At 34.1% G+C, this 19403-nt stretch overlaps 2 protein-coding genes across 3 annotated transcripts; both read left to right on the top strand.

Annotated features, from left to right (window-relative positions):
- Window positions 1–1140: 1140 nt before the first annotated feature.
- LOC124450935 lies at window positions 1141–18774 on the top strand. 2 transcript variants are annotated; one of them, XR_006950265.1, is made up of 4 exons: window positions 1141–1702; window positions 5361–5586; window positions 5899–6582; window positions 18686–18774. XR_006950265.1 is itself a non-coding variant. In XM_047001586.1 (3 exons), the coding sequence occupies exons 1-2, from the start codon at window positions 1184–1186 to the stop codon at window positions 5544–5546; spliced, it is 705 nt and encodes a 234-aa protein (XP_046857542.1). In that variant the 5' UTR covers window positions 1141–1183; the 3' UTR covers window positions 5547–5586; window positions 5899–6629. The 2 variants fall into 2 exon arrangements, 1 of the variants encoding a protein (XP_046857542.1); XM_047001586.1 differs by lacking the exon at window positions 18686–18774 and having other exon boundaries at window positions 5899–6629.
- LOC124450926 lies at window positions 14265–18512 on the top strand. The gene is made up of 3 exons (XM_047001577.1): window positions 14265–14809; window positions 17519–17745; window positions 18051–18512. The coding sequence occupies exons 1-3, from the start codon at window positions 14291–14293 to the stop codon at window positions 18304–18306; spliced, it is 1002 nt and encodes a 333-aa protein (XP_046857533.1). The 5' UTR covers window positions 14265–14290; the 3' UTR covers window positions 18307–18512.
- Window positions 18775–19403: the final 629 nt, after the last annotated feature.

A 19403-nucleotide genomic window follows, 5' to 3' on the forward strand; every position in this document is an offset into this window, starting at 1 on the left:
TTTCGGAACGGTGAACTTAAAGGAGAAATATATATATGAAGCAACCTGAAGAATATGAGAAAAATGGACAAGAACAGAATGTCTGTAAATTAAACAAAAGCATATACGGCTTGAAGCAATCTTCGAGATGCTGCTTTGATACCATTGATCAGTTCTTAAAAAATCCGGTTACGTTCAATCCAATTCTGATCCGTGCCTGTACATTAAAAGAAAGGGAGATAATATCATGCTTTTAGCGTTATACGTCGATGATTTGATTCATGCAAGTAATAAGAAATGCTAGAAGGGGAGAAAGGTATTTTAAAAAAATGCTTAGAAATGAAAGATCTAGGTGAAATTCATTTCTGTCTTGGCATTCAAATTCAACGAGAAAGGGAAAAGAAACAGATGCGACTTCATCAATCAAAGTATTTGACGAATTTATTGAAGAGATTTGGAATGCAAGACTGCAAACCTGTTGCAACTCCCGTTGAGCTAAGAACCAAGTTGTTCAATAATGAAGGAGAGCTAATGAACATAACCAAATATCAAGCATTAATTACTGCCATTTCTTGACATTTTACTAACAAAATCCCATGACAGCTGTACAACATCTACATATCACAGACCAACATACACAGGACTTCTGATGAAGTATTTTAGTTTTACACCACTTTCATAAAAAACCGGACTTATACGCACACTAATCGACAAAGCATATAAACTTAAAAATACGAACAATGGCTTTCAACGATACATAAAACGAGGCATAAAAAACATCACATCCACTCTTTTACGAAACTCTTTCCCACTTTTTGTCCAAAATACTAGAGATAATATAAACAACAAAACTAAAAAGCAGTTGGCTTGCATAGGGTTAAATTATGGCACATGCTGTTCAATCTTACAAAGCTTGGGGCAATTTGGCGAGACCGTACAAGAACGCTAGGCATCCAAATCGCAGGTTATTTTGTTGTTTTTCTGTTTTTAAACGCCATTATCTTACAATCCTCATCAATTGTGCATAATTGCGAGCTTAAATTAAGATTGATTGATAAAGGTTTTACCAAAGCACAAGATGCGAAAAACCAGTAATTTTTTGTGAAATACTACACCCGAACAGCTTGAGACTCGTTTAGAGCGACATATCTTTTGTCAGCACAGAGTTTATCAGTTTGATATGTTTATACTTGAATGAAAAACGATGGCATATTGTAAAGAGATCATTTCATTTCTTCTTCTCCAGTCCTTACTTATTAATTTCTCCTTGTGCAACATCATAAAACGAAAAGCACCAGAAGGAAAACTTTACGTATTTTCAAAAAGAGAAGGATGTGTGTCCGTACAAAGTGAAAGACCTTGTAAATTAAACTGGAAATTGAATCCATACATCGCCAAAGTTTACACACAAAAGAACAAGATCGTTTCACATGCACTCAATTACTACGCTCAACTTGGCATTTCATATTTGTGCAGAAATGCTGTTAAAAAAGCCTTATGTTCACAATGGACCCCAAGATGTTCAGAAAGCGATTACAGTCGAGATTATGGTGATGTTACAAGGCTGTGTAACAAAGCTTACTCTCGTTGTCCTTCAGATCTTGTAAATGATTTGAAGAACCGAAAATTCTGCAAGATTCTTAAAAAAGGCAGACATTCAAACGATCAGTGTGTTGCGAATACTGCACCCATCAGTGGTGCTTGTCCGCAGCCAAAGTATAAGGTACGTCAACATAATTATATATTAAAATAAATGATTTCTGATCAACCCTTAAATTTTTGATAGGATATTTTGATATAATAAAAAGTATTGTCATGAGTTATTTATATTAGAAGTCCCATATATGAAGTCTCATGTTGATTAATAAAGGCTCTGAAATACATTTGTCTTAAAAAAGAAAAATCCTCGATCATCTCAAATGTTGAATTAATCTTGTGCTCTTCTAATCGAATCGTAATTTTTGACTGTAAGTAAATTATCCGGACGCACGCTCAATTAGGTTGATGGAAACCGTATGTTCAGTGAATTATTATGATTTCTATTACGTTAACCTTCATATCATGTTCTATTATATGCAGTGAGTCAGTAACACGTCATCAATGCTAACTCCCTTTTCTCATGATTTGTTCGAAATTTACAGGGCACCGGAACGGTTATAAAAATGCACGGGGGTGCGTAAAAGGACAGTCAAAAATATAGAAAAAGGGCATTGAAATTTGTCTGGACAATAATTTTGTATTATATAATTCTTTCCTCCAAACAAACTTACATACACTTCACTTGTCCTTTACTTACGATTTTGGATGTAAATTTCTGCTGATAAAGCTCAAAACAATGCTGGCTTTCTTTTGAACATCAATGACTGAAATGTCGCTCGCGAGATCGTCATTGCCAAGCATTTACAATTTATCCATATATTTTTTACCCTCTTGAAAAAATTCACAGTTTCGACAGCAGCATTCATGTCAATGTATGAATTTGTAAAAGATTTCCATTTGAACCAGTCAAGCCAGCCCGCTTATCAGTCGGTTATTCCAGGTCAATTAAAATTCTACTGATCTGGTTACCAACGAGATATTCATTGGATTAGTCATTAGTTTTCAATAATAAATAAAGCTGGATTTTTATCACGAAGTAATAAAGCAGAATAAATAATGAATTTTTAATTAATATGAATAGGTAATTTTTGAATTTCAAACATCAGTCGCGCGACGGATTTGACATACTCTAGATCCGCCCCTTCCTTTCTTTATGGTTTGTACGAAATATACAGGGTGCCGGAACGGTTATAAAATTGCACGGGGGGTGCTTAAAAGGACAGTCAAAATTATAGGAAGAGGGCATTGAAATTTGTCTGGACAATTTTTTTGTATTATATAATTGTTTCCTCCAATTAAACTTACGTTACACTTTAATTACGAAGCAGGTAACTTTCTAAAAATTAAAAATTCAAAATTTCTATAGATCAGATCACAAATTTGAATGAAAGTAGCTGGTGTGATTTTACCTAGATTACAAAAGTTGTAAGCTCTTTATTGCCTTCACTAAAATCCGTCACATTCAGTTGTAGAAGTATAAACACGTCGATTGACACCACAAGAATTCCGAGCAAACACATGGTAGTTTCCAATTTCAGCGTAATAGATCCTTGAATACTTAGGGTTAGTTAAAGTAGGTTGGGTTTCAAGTTAACCATGCTGATTACTCGAGTTGAAGCGACTTAAATCTGCCGGAGTTTCTTTCGTGCAAGTCATAATCACCCACGCAGCCACTTTAACTTTTTGCCAATGAAAACAATTTGTGTTCACATCACTCGCATGTGATTCCTTTTAGATCATCACATTGGCGTTAAGTAGCTCATTCAATTTCCAGCTTTTTCGTACTAACGGCTCACTGATTTTTGTGCGTACTTTATCTCACATTGTGAATGTACGCTTTGTGAACGTACTTGGTCAGAACTAAACGATTGTGTACATTTTCTATAAGCTCGAACACAACGAATCCTCTGTACAGTGGCGGATCCAAAGTACCTCAAAATAAATCATATCTCCTCAATTTTAAATTCAAATTACATTCAGAAAAACACTATTGGTTTTTAATTTCTAAAGAATATAGTTTTGCCTATGAATTTACCTCTAAGGTGTTTAGAAACGTAAATATTCGCCAAAATGCGACTTAGTAGTTTATTTTGAGGTACTCTAAATCCCAGTCACTGCCTTTGTGCTCATAGTTTTTGTGCTTGATCTAACTCATGCAGTTCAAATTATTAACCACGAGCATGTATAAAACTATCAAAGGTAATACTATCAGAATTGAGAAATTCGAGATGCACTACGGAAGATGAAGTGAATCATGCAAATACGCTAAAAATGCATGACATTTTCTAATAAGGAAAGAAACAGTTGTTTTGTTTATATGTATCGAAAGTGCAAGGAGAACCATGTCTAAGTCTAGTTAAACAAATTTAAGGTCTTTGCGGAAAAAAGAAATTTTGAAATTGGGTCGTAATTTTGATGAAAAAAAACCGGCATATGCATAAAAGTAGAACAAATTAACCAACCATTAGCGTCAATCCTGTATTAACTTTTGAGGGGGGAAGCATATTCATACATTCTGCTATGCCTGGCTAATTTCTTTTTGAAACAATTTCTGGTCCCCGCACCAGAAATATTGCAGGATTGACTCCAATGAAACCAACAGTAAATCATGCATATTAAATTTTCTAAATGATGATTAAATCATGTAGTAAATTCGCGCAAGATTCAGATCTTTAGTCAGTTTAATGGATTGAAAAAAATTCCTTGTCTATCTAATGTAGTGGCTGTTTATATAAATTCAATTAAATTTTAAAGGTGTTTGATTTTCTTTCAAGGAATCCATTTGCCATTTGGCATGGCCAACAATGGTAAAAGTAGCTCAGTGTTAGAAATAAATTCAGTTGTAAGCCTTAATTGTAAAATATTCTGAAAATATATACAATCCTGCTGTTTCATTTGACCTAAGGGGCATTAAAATTTAGTGTGACATGTGTTCTGAAATGCACGCATTAAATTTAAGTTCAAAGTTGCAATTGATGACAAAATTCAGACAGCCAAAAAATGAAAAATTAGATATCAGATAACAAAATAGATTTTGAACAGCTTTCTCCAGTCTTGTGTTGTTACTCTGTATGGTTTTCTACTGTTGAAAAAAAGGTACATACTGGAAAAGTCAAACACTAAGTGCTTTTGCCGAAAATGCAACAGATATTTATGAGAAAGTTTAAAATGAGAGAAAAAGATTTACATGTTATTGTTACAAAATTATGAGAATATGCAGTAAAGGTCAATGGGGTGATTGATTTGCCGTACGACAATATATTACTAGATAACAATTCACATTCTTCAAAACGGATAAACTGTTTCAGGCCGCATTTCGTTCCCATGAGTAATCTAGTGCATTTAAATAATTCGTAATGTTTTGTTGCACGCTTGACTAGCGGAACCCGATTCCCATTTTAATGATCTTCTACCCACTGAAAGCATTCGCAAAAAACACTTCTTTAGCTAGAGTAAACGCTTGCCTAGGGTCTTGTTTTATTTCTAATTTCCGTCATTTTACTTAGAAATCACGGATAGCGTTAGTGAACAAAAAGAGTAAAACATTGATAATATTTCAACAAAAAATGACTATGTCTTTAGATAAAATTGGACAGTAGGTGAAGCAGCCATAGCCGACAATTTGCCTCTGTTTAGGTTGTTATGATACATCGGTCACGATCCCATCTCATAAATAGTTCAGTTGATGATAAAGACTTAGATGATATCTAAACTCAACATTTAAAATTTGTCTTCATTATTTACGAAGGATATCCATAATCATATTTTAAATTTACTTCCAGATGACGTCGTGGCTCCTTGAAGAATATCAAACAACTTCTGTAAGACTCCAGCCAGCTTTGAGACGTCTTCGTAATCAGCGATACCGTGATGGTAGAAGGATTTATTCAGATTCATGTGTGTCACAAATAACTGAAATTGATTGTTCAGCAATTTATTGCTCAGCAAATGAAACTGAGCTCTTGTAAAAATGGATAGAGATGATTGTCATCAGGTTATCAGTGACTGGTAAGTTATGAAAACTATTTTTGTACGTTTGTCATGCATTAACGAAATTTTCCATCCATTATCATTCGAAGTTCGATCTACTCAGTATACATATCATATAGCATTAATTGTTTCAGGAAATCTGGGACTTGTTGACTGGGAAACGTTACAAGATGTTAAATAAATTTTTATGCTGCTTACAACAACAATTTTTGATTATGATTAACGTAATTATGTTGTGCATAAAAAACTGTATTGCGTTATTCACGGCTCGTTGTACACGCATATTGCCATATAGTATTGCACACTTTATTTAAATGATATCTTTTGCAGTGTCGACGAACCATTCAGAAGATTGTCAAAATCGACTAGTGCTTGGAATGTTTTGAATACTTTGAGAAATCAACTTAAAACGAATTGTGACACTTTTGCTGCGCCCTCGTCCGACTTGAGACCTGAGCCTCCACGGAGTTACAAGAAATCACCTACAAAAAAAAGTGAAGATAAACCAAAACCAAGTGCTACAAGAAACACACCAACAAGTACTGGAAACAGAGAGCACAAAGCCATTGGAATCTTGCCCATCATCTTTTTTGCACTTATGAATATGCTTTTAATTGCTTGAGCTTGAGATGAATCAAACGTTTTTTATATTTATATATAATCCGAAAAACTTCACATATAGTTGATGCAGTATAGTAATACTTGGTGTTAGATTGAATTATATTTGCAAGATTTTATAATTTTTACAGTTATTAGCTATTTTGCAAGATTCTTCTTTTTGATGATTGGTTTTGTTGTTTTCACCTCTTAAATGCACTTATAATAACAAAAATAAGAGTAAGAATATTGATGTCTCTTTGTGCCGAGTGAAAATGTGTGTCCGTAAAAAGTATAAATCCTTGTACATTAAATTGGACATTGAATGAATACGTAGCAAAAGTTTATGAACAACAAGATGCGAATCACATCAATCTTTATGCTTAGTTATAAACATTTTTTCATACAGTTTAAAAGGTAAAGTACTTCAGTATTTATGAAGAAGTATATAAAACTGCTAAAAACAGCTTGAGAGCAGGGGCGGATCTAGGATTTTTCAAACATCAGTCATAAAACGTCGTAGGCGCTCCACACCTGGGGGGGTCTGAGGCATTCACCCCTGAGAAATTTTGAATTTCAGAGCCTTAAAAATGTCATTTTCAGCGTTTTAGAACAATCAAAAATGTATTTTGTGTAAAATCGTTTTTGCGTAAAAACAACACATTTTGCTTACGTTAACTAGCGCTACTTATACTAGGGCATAGACCCCCCTAGAGACCCCATTCAAACCTCTATGTAATGAGTTAAGTTAGAAATTTGGTACTACAAGTGACAGTTCATAGATATAGAAAAGCTCAGACTTCAAACCATGCAAGTTTATTGTAACCCTTTACCCATCTCCACATCAGTATTAGCAAATTCACCTTTTGAGGAAAAACTCAAAATTTTTTCTGCCAAAGATTAAGCAAAATTATCAGAGTGAAAATTTGCAGATAAGGACAGCTGAATGCCATAAATGTTTATTAGGCATTTCACTTGACTATTATCTTCTTCAAGGTGTGCTATATAGCAATCACTAGTAGCATTGTATTTGCAAATACAAACAGAATGTAACCAACATGTCTTTAATTATATAATTACATGAATGTTAAAATTGGTTCATGTGTCATGCTTACTGGTTATGATAAATATCTTTTCATATGATCAAAGCTCGTTTAAATGTAAATCTGAAATAATTTAGTTTAAAAATTATAATGATCATCAGAAAAATTACCTAGTGATCATGAAAAATACTTTGCTGTTTTGCCAAATTTCAAGGTTTATCTGCATACATAGGAAGACATTTTTACTTTATAGAAAATGCTTTTCATACATCAATAGCCCTTTGGAATTTATGGCAAACAATCTGGTATGAGCCGTAGATTAACACACCATTATATCTCTACATGAGTTGTTCAGTTAGAAAAGGGGACAATATGTGACATTGGACAACATTTCATGTATGTGAAATACTAAGGTTTAATACCATTCCAGTCAAATTGTCAAAATAAAAAGCTTCATGGATCAGAAGACTCAAAATCACAGGTTATAGTAAACAGCTTCTCATGTAATCAATTATAGTTTTCTCAAATCTTAAACAATATGTAGAATAACTGTCTAATGATTGAATGATCAATGATCATAAACTGAAAAGCCCCAAACATTTGTTTATGATAAAGTAAATAATAGTATGGCGCTTTATGGCTACAGATTTTTTGTCCATTGAAATATATTTGCAGGAATGTAGGATTTCGCTGCCATATAACGGTCACGATTCCCCAAGAACTAAAGAAATCATAGCTAAAAGTCCTTCGGCAACAACAATTTTAGAAGCATCAATCTGCTTACCATACGCCATATTAACATAAATCGCATCACACACTCGCATAAATTGACTTTGATATATTACATTCATGCATACACTACAGTTGTCCTTTACTTACGATTTTGGATGCAAATTTCTGCTGATAAAACTCAAAACAATGTTGGCTTCCTTTTGAACATCAATGACTGAAATGTCGCTCGCGAGATCGTCTTTGCCAAGCATTTACAATTCATCCACAAATTTTTCGTCGTCTTGAAAAAATTCCCAGTTTGGAAAGCAGCATTCATGTCAATATATGAATTTGTAAAAGATTTCCATAAATTCCATCTGATTGGAGTTTAGTTTCTATCATGCTTTAGAAAACTACTATGAAAAGATGAAACATTCAATTCAGACAGTGAGCTTGACTATGTTAGTTCAGTTGGCTATCAGTCAAAATCGGTCAAACCAATCACAGTAAGACAAAAATTCAAATGAACCAATTGTAAGATAGCAAGTGGACTCCCTTATAGGTCCGGCCACCCCGCTTATCGGTCGAGATTATTCCAGATAGTCCACTGATCTGGCTATTGACCAATGACTTAAGCGTTTTTAGCGTTCAAAGACTCCTTTATCCGTCGAACCAGTCAAGCCACCCCGCTTATCAGTCGGTTATTCCAGGTCAATTAAAATTCAACTGATCTGGTTACCAACGAGATATTCATTGGATTAGTCATTAGTTTTCAATAATAAATAAAGCTGGATTTTTATCACGAAGTAAATGCGATAATAAAGTAAGAATAATTAATGAATTTTTAATTAATATGAATAGGTAATTTTTGAATTTCAAACATCAGTCGCGCGACGGATTTGACATACTCTAGATCCGCCCCTGCTTGAGAGATATAGCAATAACTTTAGTCAAGGACACGTATAAGTGTTTGCATGCACTTCATTTACCGAAATAAATCTCAACTATTTTTGGGTAAAATGAACATGATAAACATCATGGTATATGTGCCAATTCTTCGATTCGGGACAAGAGTAACTTCAGAAAAAAACGAAATAACCTTTCTGAAGTGTTTAACATGTCTAAAAGGTTTACATTTAGGGATGGTCACAGAAGAGAAAATTTGCATAAAATCAATAATTACCAAGAAAACTACCATATATGCACAATCTCTAATCAAATGAAATTTTGTATGAATTGACAAATATTCTTAAATTTTAAGATTTTCAGGAAAAATAAAATGAGATTAAAGAGAAGACTGTCTATAAAATTAGGAGCCCCGGAGCCCTAGAACCTGCTCATAACCCTGGGCATTTGCCAAAAACACCCGGAACCTCGGTAAAAATTATGATGACGCAATAAAATATATGCAATTACTTTCCCGTCCAATGAGCAGAAAACAAGTAATTAGGGTTTTTAAAACCTTTCAGTTGGTGGGAAGTAGATTTTGATTAACTTGCCGATGCACCTTTACATATACTGTGAAACAAAGTAAGGCTGCTTCCAGTGTTCTTTTAGTGCATGATGTTTAACATTGAAAATAAACATTGTCATTGGGACAATACGATTATTTTTGTGACCTAAATATGGTTGAAATGAATTCTTAATTCATGATTAGCGTTAGCTAGTTAAGTGTTCTTTTTTGTCCTGTGTGGTTGTTCTTTGAAAATATGAAAATTTGATCTCTGCCAAGATTGTTTTTTAATTTATGTAACATCAACCTTTGACCAGACATAGTGCATGGTGATTTTTAAGATTATAAATTATATTTACTTGTTTCCATTGAGTTATGTAGCTTAACACTTGTGAAAGTTTGGCAGAAACAAGAAATTGCGTGCAAGCACAAACACGACGCAAAAGTGTTTCCGAGCAATTTCAAGTTTCTCCAATACATTTAAAAGTGTTTATAAAACAAGTAAATATGTTTTCTATTTTGCGTATAAAATAACCTTTTAAAAATAAAACACAAGTTTATTGATTTTAATCGTAGTATTGCTGCCCATCGAAACGACGATGGCTGTCTGCAAAAGTCCATTTAGTTCACTGACTTCCACAAGCGCGCTCGTGACTTAACATGCCAATGCGGCTTGCGCAGGTCCTGTTGCAGTGTTGGCAACGAAATTCTCCCGAGTCTGCGACAGTGGAGGCGTTCCTGGTAGCGTGACGTCTTGATCGTTTTACAGCGTTGCTCCGCCGCTGATTTTAATCAACATGTTGATTATATTCTCGCCATTAAGATTTCCAGGCAAACCATGTTAAAACATTATTTTAATGTCACTGTAGGCATTAGGTTAAGAAATACTTTTACGTTTTCCCATCATTAATTGATACAAAATTTCTATTATCTTACTATAAATATTGTATTGAATTTAAAACTTAAACATTGAGGTCAGGGTTAGTTTTGTTAATGTGGAGTGCTTCTTTGATTTTTAGGAGAATGAGTTGTCGGCAGTGTCGATGATTTTGAAGCAAGAGGGTGAATAGTTGGTTTTACATGAGTGATATTTAAGAAGGAGTCGGTAGATATGAGAGTTTTGTCTGATGTGGTATGTTCCCTTATTCTGGTGGATAAATAGCGCGAAGTTTTGCTAATGTATCCGGAATTACATCCCGCGCAATTGAATTCATATACAACCATTGATTTAATTGCATCAGGGATTGGGTTTTAGAATGAAAAAGGTTTTGATTTTGAATGATGTGAAAATCAGTTGAATGTCAATATCTGTACAGAAGCGTTTCATAATGTTTGTAGGTTTGCGCTGTGTGTGTCGTGAGTAATGTCCGATGTATGGTAGTTTAAAGTATAAAGTTGTTATTTTGGAATGGTCATTCAGTATGAGTGCCATTAGTAGAGAGCTAAGATACTTAGCTAAATTATAATTGTATGCGTTAATTGATGAAACTATCGGTCGTAATGGAGGCGATTGCTGGTTCTCGTTTCTTGTGGAGTTTCTGCAAGCCATAGAAACGTGAGGGTTGAGAACCTCTGGAGAAGATTTCATTGTAAACTTCTGTTGTTGATCGAGTCTTTCTTTAGAAGCTTCCTTAACAGTAGTTGCAGTTTGGCTTCACATGATAGTGTGACGTCTTCTTTGAGTGGGGTAAACTTTGCTGTATTGTTAATGATTTCAAGGCAGGAGTTACGATACATTTGACGATCCATGATAACAACGCCGTTGTCTTTGTCCGGTTTAAGAATGATAATGTTTGGAATAATGCGAATGTTTTTAAGGATGCGATGTTTTTCGAAGTCAGCTGGTGTCGGATGATAAGATGAGATGTACGAGTGAGCGATGTGTGCCAGCACTGTTTTAGATGCGTCTAGTCTTCTTGATTGCGAATACTGTGTTTTATAGTTTGGTGGTTTTTTCGTATGTTGCCAGAATGTCGGCTGAATTGAATTGTAGAAGTTTAATGCTGAACCCAAGGCCATTTTTCAGGGGTTCTAGTTCTTCGTCCTTTCATTGGTGTGATAATATATTGGTTATCGTTTCGTTGTGTGAGAATGGTAGAGTTCTGTGTTAAGATATGAACATCGAACGAAAAGTCAAACAGCATAGCATTGCATGCATAATTAAGTAGATATGACACATGTCAGATTAAGTGATATTCTGAACTTGTTATCATAATATCGTTATTCGCCGATATTTAACTTGTTATTTGTTTCACAATAAAATCATAAATATTTCACGTGCAATCCGAATGTTATTGCCAAATCACGAATAATTTAACATATTGTTCTTGTGAGATTACTTTTTCCGATGTGTGGTAATTGTCTTTTGTAGGTATTTGGCTTTGTTTTTTTTATATAGCATAATTAACAAAATACCTAGAAAAGACAATTACCACACATCGGAAAAAACTAAGTAATCTTACGAGGAACAGAACTTTACCATTCACACACAACGAGACGATAACCAATCTATCATCACACCAATTAAAAGACGAAGAACTAGAACTCGTGAAAAATGGACTTGAGTTCAGCGTTAAACCACCACGACTCGACTCAACCGACATTCTGGCAACATACGAAAAATCCAACAAAGTATAAAACACAACATTCGCAATCAAGAAGACTACACGCATCTAAAACAGAGCTAGCACACATCGCTCCCTCAAACATCTCATCTTATCACCCGACACAAGCTGACTTCAAAAAACATCCTTTCCTTAAAAACATTCGCAACAATCCAAACATTATCATTCTAGAATCGGACAAAGACAATGGCGTTGTTATCATGGATCGTCAAATGTATCGTAACTCTTGCCTTAAAATCATTAACAATACAACATAGTTTACCCCACTCAAAGAAGACGTCACACTATCATGTGAAGCCAAACTGCAACGACAGTTAAGGAAGCTTCTAAAGAAAGACTTGATCAACAACAAAGTTTACAATGAAATCTTCTCCAGAGGTTCTCAACCCTCATGCTTCTATGGCTTGCCGAAACTCCACAAGAAACTAGAAGCAGAACAATCGCCTACACTACCACCGATAGTTTCATCAATTAACGCATACAATTATAATTTAGCTAAGTATCTTAGTTCTCTACTAACACCACTCATACCAGATGACCACTCCATTAATGATTCTTTCACTTTCATCGACGACTTCTCATCTTTCAACTCATCAACTTCTTGTCACAAATTCTTCATCTCCTACGACGTTGGAAGCTTATTTACTGACATACCACTTACTGAAGCCATCAACCTAGCAATTGACGTAATATTCACTCACAATCCCAGGTTCAGTATAAACCGGACAGACCTCACACAACTGTTTTTAATAGTAACAGCACAGACAAATTTTCTATTTAATGGAAATTTTATGACCAGACGGACGGTGTTGCGATGGGCTCTCCCTTAGCACTCATACTTGCTAACATTTTCATAGGCTCACTTGAACGAAACTTGCTAATTATTTATAACGACACTAAACCACGTTTTTACCGCAGAAACGCTGACGATATTTTTTGTGTTTTTACTAACGAAACTGGGGCCATGAAGTTTTATAATTGCATTAACTCACAGCACGCAAACATTAGATTTTCATTTCAAACTGAACAACAAGATCAACTGTCATTTCTTGATATTTTACTAACAAAATCCCATGACAGCTGTACAACATCTACATATCACAGACCAACGTCACAGGACTTCTGACGAACTATTTTAGTTTCACACCAATTTCATACAAAACCGGACTTATAAGCATTCTAATCGACAGAGCATACAAACTTAACAATACGAACAATGGCTTTCAACGAAACAAAAAAAACATCACATCCACTTTTTACGAGACTCTTTCCCACTACACTTTATTAACAGAGCCTTTAAAGGAATATCTTGACAACAAACAAAGCAACAACCTTAAAATTAGACACCAAAACTCCTGACACGACGATCACGACCAACACAAATGAAATTTCCAAAATAACAACTCTATACTTCAAACTACTATACATCGGACATTACTCACGACACACACAGAGCAGATTTACAAAAATTATGAAACGCTTCTGTACAGATATTGACATTCGATTAATTTCACATCATTCGAAATCAAAAACCTTTTCTCATTCAAAAACCCAATCCCAGATGCAATTAAATCAATAATGGTATATGAATTCAATGGCGCGGGATGTAATTCTCGATACATTAGCAAAACGTCGCGCCATTTCTCCACCAGAATTACACATACCACAACAGACAAATACTCTCATATCGACCGACTCCTTCTTAATTCTCACTCATTTAAAACCAACTATTCGCTCTCTTGCTTCAAAATCATCGACACTGCCGACACCTGATTCTCCTTTGAAATCAAAGAAGCACTCCACATTAACAAAACTAACCTTGACCTCAATGTTCAAGTTTTCAAATTCAATACAATATTTAGTTTATAATACGCTCGGACGCTCCCCATTAATTTATCTTATTTCCTTTTTATTGTCGTAATTTATGCATCATATTACTTTTGTATAAACCTTGTATTATTTATTATTTCACTTATACTGAAGATGGCATCATGAGATGTCGAAACATGTCTATTTTAAACATGGCGTAACATGTCGTTCGCAAACGCTAGGCGTCCAAATCGCAGAGTATTTTGTTTTTTTCGTTTTTAAACGTCATTTTGTTACTTCCTCATCAATTGTGAGTACAAAAATAAGAATAATTGACGAAGGTTTTAACAAAGCACAAGATGTAAAAAACCATTAATTTTTTGTGAAATACTACACCCGACCAGCTTAAGACCCAATTAGAGCGACATGTCTTTTGTCAACATAGAGTTTATCAGTTTGATATGTTTATACTTAAATGAAAAACAATGGCAAACTGTAAAGAGATCATTTCATTTCTTCTTCTCCAGTCGTTACTTATTAATTCCTACTTGTGCAACATCGTGAAACGAAAAGCACCAGAAGGAAAACTTTACGTATTTTCAAAAAGAGAAGGATGTGTGTTTGTACAAAGTGAAAGTCCTTGTACATTAAACTGGAAATTGAATCCATACATCGCCAAACTTTACACACAGAAGAACAAGGTCGTTTCACATGCACTCAATCTCTATACTCAACTTGGCATTTCATCTTTGTGCAGAGATGCTGTTAAAGAAGCCTTATGTTCACAATGGACCCCAAGATGTTCCGAAATCAATTACAGTCGAGATTATGGTGATGTTACAAGGCTGTGTAACAACGTTTACTCTCGTTGTCCATCAAATCTTGTAAATGAGTTTAAGAACCAAAAATTCTGCAAGACTCTTAAAAAGGGCAGACATTCAAACGATCAGTGTGTTGCGAATACTGCACCCATCAGTGGTGCTTGTCCGCAGCCAAAGTATAAGGTACGTCAACACAAATATATATTAAAAATAAACGATTTGCTGATCAACCCTTAAATTTTGATAGGATATTTCGATATAATAAAAGTATTCTTATGAGTTATTTATATTATAAGTCCCATACATGAAGTCTCATGTTGATAAATAAAGCCTCTTAAATATATTTGATTTAAAACAGAAAAATCATCGATCATCTGAAGTATTGCATTAATCTTGTCGTAATTTTTTACTGTAAGTAAATTATCTGGACGCGCCCTCAATTAGGCTGATGGAAACCGTATGTTCAGTAAATTATTATGATTTCTATTACGTTAACCTTTTTTTACTTCATATCGTGTTCTGTTATATGCAGTGAGTCAGTAACACGTCATCAATGCCAACTCCCTTTCTTTATGGTTTGTATGAAAAATTCAGGGCGCCAGAACTATCTTAAAAGGGCACATGGGGTGCTTAAAAGGAAAGTCAAAAATATAGAAAAAGGGCGTTGAAATTTGTCTGGACAATTTCTTTGTATTATATAATTAATTCCTGTAAACAAACTTAGGTTACAATTTAATTATGAAGCAGACAACTTTCTAGAAATTAGAAATTCAAAATTTCTATTGATCAGATCACAAATTTGAATGAAAGTAACTGGTGTGATTTTACCTAGACTACAAGAGTTTTAAGCTTTTTATTGCCTTCAATAAAATCCGTCACATTCAGTTGTAGAAATATAAACGCGTTGATTGACACCACAAGAATTCCGAGCAAACACACGGTAGTTTCCAATTTCAGCGTAATAGATCCTTGAATACTTAGGGTTAGTTAAAGTAGGTTGGGTGTCAAGTTAACCATGTTGATTACTCGAGTTAAAGCGACTTAAGTTCTGTCGGAGTTTTTTTCGCGCAAGTCATAATCACACACGCAGCCACTTTAACTTTTTGCCAACGAAAACAATTCGTGCTCACATCACTCGCATGTTATTCCTTTTAGATCATCACATTGGCGTTAAGTAGCTCATTCAATTTCAAGCTTTTTCGTACTAACGGCTCACTGATTTTTTGTACGTACTTTATCTCCCATTGTGAATGAACGCTTTGTGAACGTACTTGGTCAGAACTAAACGATCGTGTACATTTTCCATGAGCTCGAATACAACGAATCCTCTGTACAGTAGCGGATCGAAGACACCTCAGAATAAATCATATCTCCTCAATTTTAAATTCAAATTACATTCAGAAAAACACTATTGGTTTTTAATTTCTAAAGAATATAGTTTTACCTGTGAATTTACCTCTACGGTGTTTAGAAATTTAAATATTCGCCAAAATGCGACTCAGTAATTTATTTTGAGGTACTCTAAATCCCAGTCACTGCCTCTGTACTCATAGTTTTTGTACTTGATCTAGCTCATGTATTTTAAAATATTAACCACGTGCAAGTATAAAACTATCAAAGGTAATACTATCAGAATTGAGCTATTCGTGATGCACTACGGAAGATGAAGTGAATCATGCATATAAGCTAAACATGCATGACATTTTCTAATAAGAAAAGAAACAGTTGTTTTGCTTATATGTATCAACAATGCAAGAAGAATCAAGTCTAAGTCTAGTTAAACTAATTTAATGTCTTCTCAGAAAAAAGAAATTTGGAAATTGGCTCGTAATTCATATGAAAAAAACCGGTATAAAAGTAGAACAAATTAACCAACCATTGGCGTCAATCCTGTATTAATTTTTTTTTGGGAGGGGGGGCATATTCATACATTCTGCTGTGCCAGGCTAATTTCTTCTTAAAACAATTTCTGGTCCCCGCACTTAATTATTGCAGGGTTGACGCCAATGAAACCAGCAGTAATTCATGCATATTAAATTTCCTAAATGATGATTAAATCATGTAGTAAATTGATGCAAGATTCAGATCTTTCGTCAGTTTAATGGATTGAAAAGAATTCCATGTTCATCTAATGCAGTTGCTGCGTATATAAATCCAATTAACTTTTAAAAGTGTTTGATTTTCTTTCAAGGCATCCATTTGTCATTTGGCATGGCCAATAATGGTAGAAGTAGCTCATTGTTAGAAATTAGTTCAGTTATAAGCCTTAATTGTAAGATATTCTGAAAATATATACAATCTTGCTATTTCATTTGACCTAAGGGGCATTAAAATTCAGGGTGACATGTGTTCTGAAATGTTCGCATTAAATTTAAGTTCAAATTTGAAAATTGATGACAAAATTCAGACAGCCAAAAATAAAAAATTAGGTATCAGATAACAAAATAGATTTTGAACAGCTTTCTCCAGTCTTGTGTTTTTTCTCTGTATGGTTTTCTACTGTTGAAAAAACGTACATACTGGAAAAGTCACACACTAAGTGCTTCCACCGAAAATGCAACAGATATTTATGAGAAAGTTTAAAATGAGAGAAAAATATTTACATGTTATTGTTGCGAAAATTATGAGAATATCTGCAGTAAAGGTCAATAGGGTATTTGATTTGGCGTACGACAATATATTACTGTAGATAAAATTGTAGATAAAATTGGACAGTAGGTGAAGCAGCCATAGCAGACCAGTCCCCCTATTTAGGCAGTTATGGTACATCGTCCACGATCCCATCTCATAAATAGAGCAGTTGATGATAAAGACTTAGATGATATCCAAACTCAAGATTTAAAAATTTGTCTACATTATTTACGAATAATCATATTTTAAATTTACTTTCAGATGACATCGTGGCTCCTTGAGGAATATCGAAAAACTTCTGTAAGAATCCAGCCAACTTTGAGACGTCTTCGTAATCTACGATACGGTGATGGTGGAAGGATTTTTTCAGATTCATGTGTGTCACAAATGACTGAAATCGATTGTGCAGCAATTTATTGCTCAGCAAATGAAACTGAGCTCTTGGTAAAAATGGATAGTAATGATTGTCATCAGGTTGTCAGTGACTGGTAAGTTATGAAAATTTTTTTTACACGTTTGTCATGTATGAACGAATTTTTCCATCCATTATCATTCGAAGTTCGATCTACTCAGTACACATATCATTAATTGTTTCACGAAATCTGGGACTTGCTGACCGGGAAATGTTACAAGATGTTAAATAAGTTTTTATGCTGCTTACAACACTAATTTTTGATTATGATTAACGTAATTATGTTGTGCATAAAAAACTGTATTGCATTATTCACGGCTCGTTATACACGCATAGTGCCATATAGTACTGCACACTTTATTTAATTGTTATCTTTTGCAGTATCGACGAACCATTCAGAAGATTGTCAAAATCGACTAGTGCTTGGAATGTTTTGAATACTTTGAGAAATCAACTTAAAACAAATTGTGACACTTTTGCTGCGCCCTCATCCGACTTGAGACCTGAGCCTCCACGGATTTACAAGAAATCACCTACAAAAAAAAGTGCTGGAAACAGAGAGCACAAAGCCATTGGAATCCTCCCTTCGTCTTTTTGCACTTATGAAAATGCTTTTAATTGCTTGAACTCGAGATGAACCAAACTTTTTTTATATTCGTATATAATCCAAAAAACTTCACATATAGTTGATGCAGTATAGTAATACTTGGTGTTAGGCTGAAGTATACTTGCATGATTTTTAATTTTACAGTTATTAGCTATTTTGCAAGGTTCTTCTTCATGATGATTGTATTTGTTGTTTTCACGTCTTAAATGAACTTATAATAACAAACATAAGAGTAAGAATATTGATGTCTTCTTCTGCCAAGTGAAAATATGTGTCTGTAAAAGGTACAAATCCTTGTACATTGAACTGGACATTGAATGAAAACGTAGCAAAAGTTTATGAACAACAAGATGCGAACCATCTCAATCTTTATGCTTAGTTATAAACAATTTTTCATACAGTTTAAAAGGTAAAGTACTTCAGTATTTATGAAGAAGTATATAAAACTGCTAAAAACAGCTTGAGAGATATAGCAATAACTTTAGTCAAGGACACGTATAAGTGTTTGCATGCACTTCATTTACTGAAATAAATCTCAACTATTTTTGGGTAAAATGAACATGATAAACATCATGGTATATGTGCCAATTCTTCGATTCGGGACAAGAATAACTTCAGAAAAAATAGAAATAATCTTTCTGAAGTGTTTAACATGTCTAAAAGGTTTACTTTTAGGAATGGTCATAGAAGAGAAAATTTGCATAAAATCAATAATTACCAAGAGAATTACCATATATGCACATTCTCTAATCAAATGAAATTTTGTATGAATTGACAAATATTCTTAAATTTTCAGATTTTCAGGAAAAATAATAAGAGATGAAAAAGAAGACTGTCTTCGAATAATAAGAAGAATACAAAATTTCTATTATCTTTCTAAAATATTGTATTGAATTTATAAACTTGAGATTGAGGTCAGAGTTAGTTTTGTTAATGCAGAGTGCTTCTTTGATTTTAAGGGAGAATGAGGTGTCGGCAGTGTCAATGATTTTGAAGCAGAAGGGTGAATAGTTGGTTTTACATGAGTGAGATTTAGGAAGGAGTCGGTAGATATGAGAGTTTTTGTCTGTTGTGGTATGTTCCCTAATTCTGCTGGATAAATGGCGCGATGTTTCGCAAATGTATCG

Source organism: Xenia sp. Carnegie-2017, unplaced genomic scaffold (assembly GCF_021976095.1).
Source record: "Xenia sp. Carnegie-2017 unplaced genomic scaffold, XeniaSp_v1 HiC_scaffold_24, whole genome shotgun sequence".
Taxonomy (NCBI): domain Eukaryota; kingdom Metazoa; phylum Cnidaria; class Anthozoa; order Malacalcyonacea; family Xeniidae; genus Xenia; species Xenia sp. Carnegie-2017.